The 10,587-nt window shown below is 34.3% G+C and overlaps 1 protein-coding gene across 1 annotated transcript; it reads left to right on the top strand.

Annotated features, from left to right (window-relative positions):
- The first annotated feature begins 386 nt into the window (after positions 1 to 386).
- Positions 387 to 904, top strand: LOC131436106 (uncharacterized). The gene is made up of 2 exons (XM_058604601.1): positions 387 to 604; positions 676 to 904. The coding sequence occupies exons 1-2, from the start codon at positions 401 to 403 to the stop codon at positions 844 to 846; spliced, it is 375 nt and encodes a 124-aa protein (XP_058460584.1). The 5' UTR covers positions 387 to 400; the 3' UTR covers positions 847 to 904.
- Positions 905 to 10,587: the final 9,683 nt, after the last annotated feature.

Raw genomic sequence — 10,587 nt, 5'->3', positions numbered from 1 at the left:
TTACATCCTCTATTCGAATTTTAAACACCGATACGATACAATACAAATACGATTTTAGCGGAAATAATGATCGGATTCAAACACTAAAATAATGTACACATTGACCAACCGTGTACTTGAACTGCCCATATCTGGCGAAAGTCACAAATCAGGCATGCAAATAACCCTGACATGTACAACCCACTGACACAGTTTTCCGGGAATCTGATAAGCTCGAAGTAGTCTCGCACGTTTGCAACCTACGAAAGTAACCGTCAAATTAAGTTATTTGATTAATTGCAAACCATTAATCGAACATGGTCCTGTTTCGGACTCTTCGGTGAAAACTCCAAGGAAAGCACTATAAAACCATTGTGGACCAACGCCCTTGAAACAGTTTTCGATGTGAAGCGTTTCCACGATGATACTAAAATTTACGTGCAGCTTATTCTTAGTTTTGTGTCTGGTAAACCGACCTGCCGCTGGGTACAATCTGTTTTCCGGAGCACCGACGTCGGAGCTGTCGTATTTTTTCGGATCTCGAACCGCAACAGACACCATTTGCTTCGAGAAAACCATCACCAAAGGATCAATAACCCCAGTTTTAGTTCAGTACACAAATCCGGTAATTTGATTGATTGTTTGAAATAAAATCTTTTTAAGAAAATTTAGTGGATGCTTTTTTTTTCTTTTCAGGCTGCCAAAGTGATCAACTTTGTGACAATAAACGCCGACCGTTACTACAAGTATGGATACAGTGTTTACATCGAGCGAGGAGCAATGGCCACGGTTACCATCTCTTTTAGGTTGTCCGGGAAACGAGTACTTCCATACAACGTAGTTTTTCAGTTCTGGTGCGCGGCCTAAATGTAATGAAAACCGGACTTTTTGATAAACAAATAAATAGTTTTGTTTTAACGAAAAACGTGCGTTGAATCCGTGAAGTGTCGTGGTGTTGGTCCGTCGCGGTCTCATGATTTCTGAGTCGATTGATCGGAGGTGAAAGCAAACCGGACGTCGAACACCGGTGCACTTTCATAAACTATTTTCTCTTACATTTTGATGCAAAAACTTGCAGTGTCCTTTCCTGTGTTATGTATTTCTGGTTTTATTTTTTATAATGGTCGGTATAATACATTTATCATAAGCAGAACAAGAAGATACATGACAAGTGAAAGTTGATTCATGAAGGTGTTGATTGTTTATATATACGAAAACACAGTTTTTTTTTCAATGTGACGACTTACTTGGCTATGGGGTGCTTTCTGGAAGAGTAATAAGATTTTGATCATGAATATCTCTTGCATACCATCGAAAATGTCTTCTGCAATTTATGATTAAACTTACAGCTGTATGAGATTGCCAGAAATATCTCCAAATTCAAGTTTTTGAAAAAAAATGTTAGATTCAATCAAAATCACGAAGAAATACTCTTGTGGCGCATTTTCCTTTCTCGTGCTTGGACGGCTGTTTTAATGTAATGAGCGACATAACACATTACTCAACAAGTCGTGCGACCGACTAAGAAAAACAATTCTTTTTGCCAAAAATCGATTTTATTCAATGTTTGATTTCATCCTTCAATAACAATACAATCATTCCAGAGATTCTTCAACTTTCCGATGTCGTGCATGTAGAATGATTTGTCTATTGCATTAGTATAGGCTTCACATTCAGCAATTCTCGATCAACAGAGCATAACAGGATTCTATCAAAATTATATGTGATCTTAATATTTATATCTCATTATGTTATGAATATGATTCCAAATTAAAAGCAAGCATTCAGATTTTATTAAGATTATAGCAAGTCCAGATATTATATTAAGGGCCGTTATATTTCAGGTAAAACTATACTAGAGAAATGAGAAAAAAAGAGTTCAAACACTTTTGCCGATCATGTTTTTGACTTTCAATTCGAAAAATGCTATACTTCAATAAAGATCAGTAACAAAAATTTTTTCCTATTTCACATACCTGAAGATGCTTTTGAAAACAATAATTTGATATTTGATTTTGAAATGACGGCCTAAATTTCAAATTTGAAAACGTTCCTAAGTAATTCCTACTTAAATTGTGCAAAGTTTTTATTCAAATATTAATTTTAAATTGAAAATAAATATTTTTCAAGATGATTTTGTGCTTTTTCTCTTACGAACAAAGAAAGGTAAGGCAAAAGCTTTAAAACTCGACTAATATATACTGGAAAAAGTGATGTTCAAAAACTAGCACAGCATTCGACGCAGTTCATTGAATTCTGCAATGTTTCCTCAGATATGATTTTCACAAGCTTGGAATCAAATGAATGCTTGAATTGTTCAATGTTTTCGGTGACCGATTTTTGTTTCCGAAAACACAGAGTGATAAGTGTTAAAAATTTCAAAACGTCTTCAAAAGTGACTCTGCAATAAACGAAATACAAAATCTAAACTGGGCTCCAAACCAATCGGGGGAATCGATTGGGCACTTTAAAAAAATATACACTGAAAAAAATCTTTGATTTTTTTTCTCAATAATTACAAAATAATCCGAAAAGGTTAAATAAAAAAAAGCATGGCCTTAATTTTTTTTAATAATTTTGATTTTAAAGCTGTTATGAAAACCTACAGGTTGATGGCTATCCCATCCGTGCCTTTTGAAAAATGAAGAAGTTACAGCTAAAATAGTTTACGGGTCTCGTTGTAATTCGGAAACCGTTCGTCGTACAAAAATGGCGTCCAGGAACAAGTTGTAGGGAATCAGTAGGGCACTCTAAAAAAATATACATTGAAAAAAAATTTGATTTCTTTCTCAATAATTTCAAATTGAACCGAAAAAATAAATAAAAAAAATCAGGGTTTCGATTTTTTTATGATAATTTTTATTTTAAAGCTCTTATCAAAATCTATAGATTGATGGCTATCCCATCCGTGCCGTTTGGAAAAATGAAGAAGTTACAGCTAAAACAATTTACAGATATATTCGAAATTTCAAGTTCTCGTTGAAAGATAATCATTTAAACAGTAGAATATTATTCTACAGGTTCAAGGCAATAAATTTGTTCATGATATCCTTTCTTCTAAAAGTAGCTGTTCTTGAGATGCTTGGATATTTAATTATAACACCATTTTTTATATTTTCATGAAATGTTTATTTGCTTGCTATATCTACAATTATTACATGTATGTAACAGTTCAGCTGAAAAGTTCGTATCGTTTAATAGAAACACATATTTTTTTGCCAAAATTCGTTTTTATTATTCAACATAATTGCCATCATAGGCGATACAGCGATTATAGCGATCTTCCAACTTTTCGATACCATTTTTGTAGTACGATTTGTTCTTTGCCTCAAAATAGGCCTCAGTTTCAGCGATTACCTCTTCATTGCTTCTAAATTTTTTACCAGCGAGCATTCTCTTGAGGTCTGAGAACAGGAGCAAGTCACTGGGGGCCAAATCAAGAGAATACGGTGGATGAGGGAGCAATTCGAAGCCCAATACGTTCAATTTCAGCATGGTTTTCATCGACTTGTGACACGGTGCATTGTCTTGATGAAACAAAACTTTTTTCTTCTTCAAATGAGGCCGATTTTTTGAAATTTCGTCTTTCAAACGCTCTAATAACGCTATATAATAGTCACTTTTGATGGTTTTTCCCTTTTCAAGGTAGTCGATGAAAATTGTACCATGCGAATCCCAAAATACAGACGCCATAACCTTACTGGCCGATTGTTGAGTCTTTCCACGCTTTGGGTTCGGTTCATCGCGTGCAGTCCACTCAGCTGACTGTCGATTGGACTCCGGAGTGAAGTGATGGAGCCATGTTTCGTCCATTGTTATGTATCGACGAAAAAATCGGTTTTATTTCGATATAACAGCTCCAAACACTGCTCAGAATCATCAATTCGTTGTTGTTTTTGATCGATTGTGAGCTCACGCGGCACCCATTTTGCACAAAGCTTTCTCATATCCAAATATTCGTGAATAATATGTCCAACACGTTCCTTTGATATCTTTAGGGTGTCAGCTATCTCGATCAACTTCACTTTACGGTCATTGAAAATCATTTTGTGGATTTTTTTCACGTTTTCATCGGTAACAGCTTCTTTAGGACGTCCACTGCGTTCATCGTCTTCGGTGCTCATATGACCAGTACGAAATTTTGCAAACCACTAACGAATTGTTGCTTCGCCCGGTGCAGAGTCTGGATAACACTCATCAAGCCATTTTTTGATATCGGCGGCACTTTTTTTTCATCAAAAAGTAGTGTTTCATCAACACACTAAATTCCTTTTTTCCATTTTTTTTCACAATAACAAAAGTAGCTTCACTCAAAATGCAATATCTCACAAACTAATAATCAGACAGCTGTCAAATTTATACACGTATCTTTTGAAGGTTGGCACTAACTGAAAATGGTATGGATTTAATTTTAGTGGCGCCCTCTCATAGAAACGATACGAACTTTTCAGCCGATCTGTTACATGAATAATTCTGAATTATATTTAAGGTTTTAGGTTTTTGAAAATTGTATGAGTACTACGTACATCGTCATTCGAATACAGTCTTGGGACGATTGTGGTTTCTGAAATTGGAACGAAAGAATGGTATTTCTGTGTGCCTGGAATCATTTTGGTATCCTTATAAACACTACTCCACTCGGTCACACCCCGTTCATATTCTTCTTGTGACACGTAACAAAAAGACATGATCGTGAATGCATCTCGACGCCTCTGCTCTGCCCATTCATATAATTGTTTTGCAGTTTTGATTAGGTATTCATGTAGTTTAGCCAAGCTTTCACGTCGTGTCATTCGCTTTAAATTACCCCCGAGTGCATCACATGGTCCTTTACTATGAGAAGTTTAAAAAATTGGTGTTATAATTAAATAACCAAGTATCTCAAGAACAGATACTTTTAGAAGAAAGGATATCATGAACAAATTTATTGCCTTTAAGCTTTAGAATAATATTCTACTGTTTAAATGATTATTTTTCCACGAGAACTTGAAATTTCGAATATATCTGTAAATTGTTTTAGCTGTAACTTCGTCATTTTTCAAACTAAACTCAGCGCAATACTAGTCTTTTAGTTGCAGATTGAAAATAGTGACTTTAGTTTTACCGGACCCCGGATGTACTAGAAATAGAGAAAAAAATCTTTAAAAAATCGTATCGATTTATTTTTACTTTTTGCTGTACTTTATACTATGTTGATCTGATGATTTTTAAAGTAGTTCTAGATAAAAAAACTTTGTTAATATTACATTGAAAAATGTTCGCTGGTGGCGCTGATGATATCATCATGGCATAATGCAAGCTAAAGTCATATCGAATCACTTTCACAATTTTTTGATACAAAATCAGTAAAATCGAAATGAGTTGGTTAGGTCATTAATGAATAAGATCTACAAATTGCAGATATCACATTTTGCCGGTTGTCATCTATATCATTGCATCAACATTTTTACATTCATGACTCAGACAGAAACGATATACCTTCGAATTAGAAAAGCTCAATCTCTCCATATGTGCTAAATCTATGATAGTCTGATTTCGTAGTATTTTGATTACTTCCAATCCAGAACCATGAGCTGTGATTCGGAATTTGCAATGTAGAGTTTAAAGCAATCGACCCGTTGGTTGATCATCAATCATAAAAACTTGCTATTCGAATCGATGTTATATAATCTTCTTCGATTTTTCGGTGTCTTTCAAACGAATTTTTATTCTAATCTAGATTTACAAAAATCGATTCAGCCATCTCCGAGAAAATAAGTGCTCATTTTAATCAAATATGCCCGCCAATCCACACACATACACGTACAGACAATTCTCTACTTCAACTGAACGAGCGAACTGATTCGAGTGTTATTATTCAAAGTCGGCCATCTTGGTACAAAGAAGAAAAAACCGAAAAACTATCATACATTAGTTAATTTCCTCAGATTCTCCAAGGTACATAGTTTTGTTTCACTGAATTTAGTCATTTCCGTTCATTTACAACTATTCTTTAGTACCAAAAAAAAGATCCCTTAAATTTCTAAAATAGCCCCTTTGTCATTCATATGCCGGTTGGAAGGAAACGACGAAAGAGGTAAAGAGCGATAGATTATTTTTGTAGCAATATGGACTTACACTAGTTATTATATGATGCCAATATATCCTTCCAACCTCAGTTGGTTCTCATACTCCGATGCAATGCTAACATCGCTAGCAACTCAAAACTCCCCGGTTCGGAACCAGTCGCTAAATTAAGCATGACTTTTTTATGGCAAATCAAATCGCCTAAAGGTATGCAATTTCATCTTACTTCGCGAAATCTATTTTTAGATTTGCACGGTAAAGCTATTTCCCCCAAAAAATGGGTAATAACAGCTGAAAAGTGGTACTAAATTTGTAACAAATTTAGATATAATTTTGATATTTACATAACAAGGTTTGTAACAATTTTGTTATCACCTAAGTTAGATTGAGTTATAATTTTTGTTATTTTAACTATTAAGGAAGCCAAGATTATGATTAATTTAGATAGAAAAAAACGAATCAACCCCAGATACAATTTTGTTCTCCCTTGTTGATCGGGTTGCTTCTTTATTTGAGGTGAATTCTTACTGGCGAGCATTTTTTTTAGATCAGTGAATAGCCAGTAGTCACTGGGGGCCAGATCTGAACTATACTCGTTCAATTTAACCATCGTTTTTTTCTTCGACATATGAGGTCGTTTTTCTTTGGTTTCTGCATTAAAACAATCTAACAACGCTTTGTAGTTTTTGCTATTGATAGTTTTTCCATCTCAAGGTACTCGATGAAGATTATACCATGAGCATCCCAAAATACAGAAGCCATAATCTTCCCATCTGACTGTTGTGCCTTTGGACGCTTCGGACGTCAGATAATTTGATTCCGGAGTGAAGTTATGGATCCATGTTTCATCCATTGTCACGTATCGACGCTAACAATCTGACATATTACTTGTAAACATGGCCAATAACTGCTCCGAATCATCAACACGCTGTTGTTTTTAATCGGCTGCGAGTAAAAACAGTACCCACTATGCAAAGATGTTCCTCATGGTCACTGTCTTCCGATATCTTTACAACCTCAGCTATTTGACGCAATTTGAACTTATGATTCAATATAATCAATTGGTGGACTTTTTTATAGTTTTCTACAGTAAAAACAGAATACAATAACGATTTCGTTCGGCAATTAGTAGGAAATTTCGTACCATGGAGAATTTTAAATCTTTAGTCTTATCGGTCGTTACCCAAGTAGCAATCCGCAACTAGTTCTGATACGACAAAGTCCAAACTATGTTGCAACAAGAGCACGAATATGTGTTTTATGTTATACTGGTTAAAACATGATGACAGCAATGTTTCATCATAACATAACTAGTTACGAAATAGTTATTTAGGTTTCCAATCATAACATCTTTGTGTCATATTGAATTAAATATATTTTATAAGCTATCGTTACTTAATCCAAACATATTTTTAATCACAACAATGCTTCTAGCCACTAGTTGAAAATAAGTTTATTTGACTTCAATAGTAGCAACCCGTAACTAGTTTTGATACCACTTAACCCAACTGTGTTGCAACAAGAGCGCGAACATGTTTTTTATGTTATACTGGTTAAAACAAGGTGACAGCAGTGTTTTTTTATAACGTAAACATTGAACTAACTATCATTTGTAAGGTATCATTACTTGATTCTAACATATCTTTAATCACAGCTATGTTTTTAGCTACTAGTTGAAAAAAAGTTTATTTTCCGTTGCGAAACCATTATAAATACGTTAACGTATATGTGAATCGTTACTGTGAATTGATATAGCAATAACTTAGATATTATAAGATTATAACATATAATTTTTTCATTGATTTAGATAGTTATCGGTAAGTTTTCCCAACGTTATGATAACGAAAATGCAAACAAAACAACCTTTGTTGGCTTGAATATGGCGAACACAATATGGAGTCTCAAGAAGTGTATGAAACGTAAATAAACCAGGATATTACTTTTTTAAAACTACTTTTTACCGAAAATAGTGAAAGGCAGAAAAGTCATTTTTGTTCTATGTACTGTCATAAACACGAAGAAAATAATATAGGGATTGAACATCGATTGTGATAATATTATAGTTCTCATGATATATGAATTTAAAATGATGAGAAATCTCTCTACTTGGAATAATTTTGAGCATTCTGAACATAGGGTTATTTTGTTGTTTAATTTTTATATCTTCATAAACAGATTTGGATTGAAGGCGCATAAAAAACAGTGAAGTAAAATTGAATTCCGCTCGACAGTTTTTGGATCGTTGTGAAATTTGTACTTTGTATCAAGTTTGTGACTTGATGTACTCTTCTGCTTTTTTATTGATGATAGAAAAGTATTCTGGATTCATTCAATGTTTATAATGTCGATGGTGACTAAGTTTCAACTAGTTTCAGTATGGCATTACAACGTAACGACAACATATTTTTAGCCGACCTAACAACTAGTAGAAACTGCGCTTTTTGAGTCATGCAAGTGGTTAGATGTTAGTAACAATCACTCAAATATCTGGTTGCAAACTAGTCACAAACAAGCTAGCGTAACACAAATTGTTACTTGGGTATCTGCCATCAATCTAAGCGAAAGTTCTGCTATCGTATTATTTCAGATTCATAAAATTTTGTCATTAGCCGATCAAAAGGATTTGGAGGTCTTAGCGACAGTCAAGTGATTTTTTAGACTCCGAAACTGTTTATGTATTTCAAAACTATATTGGTTTTCCAATACTTTCGGGAAAAACTAAGCAGATAAATATCTTTAAAATTTATAACATACAACTTTTTTCATTAAATTCTTTTGTTTTTTTACCTTTTTTTATATATATAAAAAATAGGTATAGAATTCGCTCAAACTTTCGAAAAATTTTCCGAGGCCCGGAGGGCCGAATGTCATATACCAATCGATTCAGCTCGACGAACTGAGCAAATGTCTGTGTGTGTGTGTGTGTATTTGTGTGTGTCTGTATGTGTGTTGTCAACTAAGAGGTCGAGATCTCAGAGATGGCTGGACCGATTTTGATCAAACTAGTCGCAAATGAAAGGTCTCCCCGTCACCCAGAACGCTATTGAATGGTTTTGAGATCGGATGTTTACTTTTTGAGTTATACGTCAAAATTTTTGACGATTTTTGAGTTTTTTGACAGTATCTGTCACATTTGACCTTGAAAACAGAATATGTTTCCAGACTTAGATTCCGCACGGTAATACCTATCCAACAAGCCATAGATTGTTAAAATCCGTCCATTTTTAACGGAGATATCGATATTTTTGTGTAAGCCTTATTCCAGTAGAAGGAATTTTGAGCGCTGTATGAAAAAGCAATGCTTGGGAGCAACATGCAACACGATTTTTTATACTGTTACATATAATTGTTTCTAAGTACCAAAAAGACTGTGTACAGCATCCTTTTTTATGACAATTTGCCTCGGACCAATTTTAGCACGGTTCATTTTTGGCAACATAATCTTTCGAATATGGCATATGTAAACCAGATGATACCAGCATTATCGAGTTGGAAGTAATTCCATAATTATATTGATTTAAACTATTTACAGCAATAAATGCTGGAAGAACATGACTTCCATATACCATACGACTCAGTTCGTCGAGATCAGCAAATGCGTGTGTGACAAATAATTTCACTCAATTTTCTCGGAGATGGTTAAACCGTTTTCTACAAACTCAGATTCATATGAAAAGTCGTATACTCCCAAACAAGGTTCCTGAATTACGTTTGGATCCGACTTCTGATTGCGGAACCACAGGATGATATGTGAAACGAAATTAAAATAATGCAATTAATTTTTCTCGTAGATGGCTGAACCGATCTAAGATTCAAATGAAATCTAAGAATCATCTATGGTTCAAATGAGAGGTCTTAAAATCCTATAAAACCTCTTACTTTTTAGTCAGATCCGACTTCTGGTTTAGAAAATGCAGGGTGATTAGTATAAAAATGTTCATTTCACATAAATTAATCAGGTTTATCGGGTTTGCAGATTTGGATAGTCGATTACCAAATAAATTTATTTCAGTTTGAGCGGTATTCGTTTTTGGATTCGGAATGTACCCCCAAATTTTAATTCGCACTACAATTTCTCAAAGATGTCTGCACACTGGTCAGGTGAATATATCTGATTTCGGCTACACCGATTTTAGAATTCCGGTTCCAGTATCGAATCGATTCTCAAAGCTCAATCATTTTCTCAAAAAAGACCAAATCGAACTTCAAAAACAAATATTACAGGACTTAAGGTCCCATACAAAATTGGTGAATTTTATCCGATTCTGGAATTACAGATGATGAGTTTATAAATTTCATGTAAATTGTTTGGCGTAATAATTTATGGCCATTCGAATCATTTTGGGCTATGCTAATTCCTGAATACCGGCTCTGGAAGTACCATAAATAATGACGAAAAACTCTAAAGTGGAACTTACTTCGACATCTCATGGAATGTTCAATCGATTGTCGCACGCTAAGATTGAAATTCGATATGTTTTGCAGTTTCGGTATTACAGGGTAATGAGTGATTAAAATCTCAATTTGCCGTTTAAAACGACG

This window comes from Malaya genurostris, chromosome 3, assembly GCF_030247185.1.
Source record: "Malaya genurostris strain Urasoe2022 chromosome 3, Malgen_1.1, whole genome shotgun sequence".
Lineage (NCBI taxonomy): Eukaryota > Metazoa > Arthropoda > Insecta > Diptera > Culicidae > Malaya > Malaya genurostris.
The sequence above is the reverse complement of the archived record's forward strand: the minus strand, read 5'-3'. Positions and strand labels throughout refer to the sequence as shown.

Bases quoted from the DNA above. Each gene is read 5' to 3' on its own strand.
- LOC131436106 (XM_058604601.1), top strand. From the start codon at position 401: ATGATACTAAAATTTACGTGCAGCTTATTCTTAGTTTTGTGTCTGGTA. The intron at 605-675 runs GTAATTTGATTG...TTTTCTTTTCAG, and splicing joins TAGTTCAGTACACAAATCCG to GCTGCCAAAGTGATCAACTT.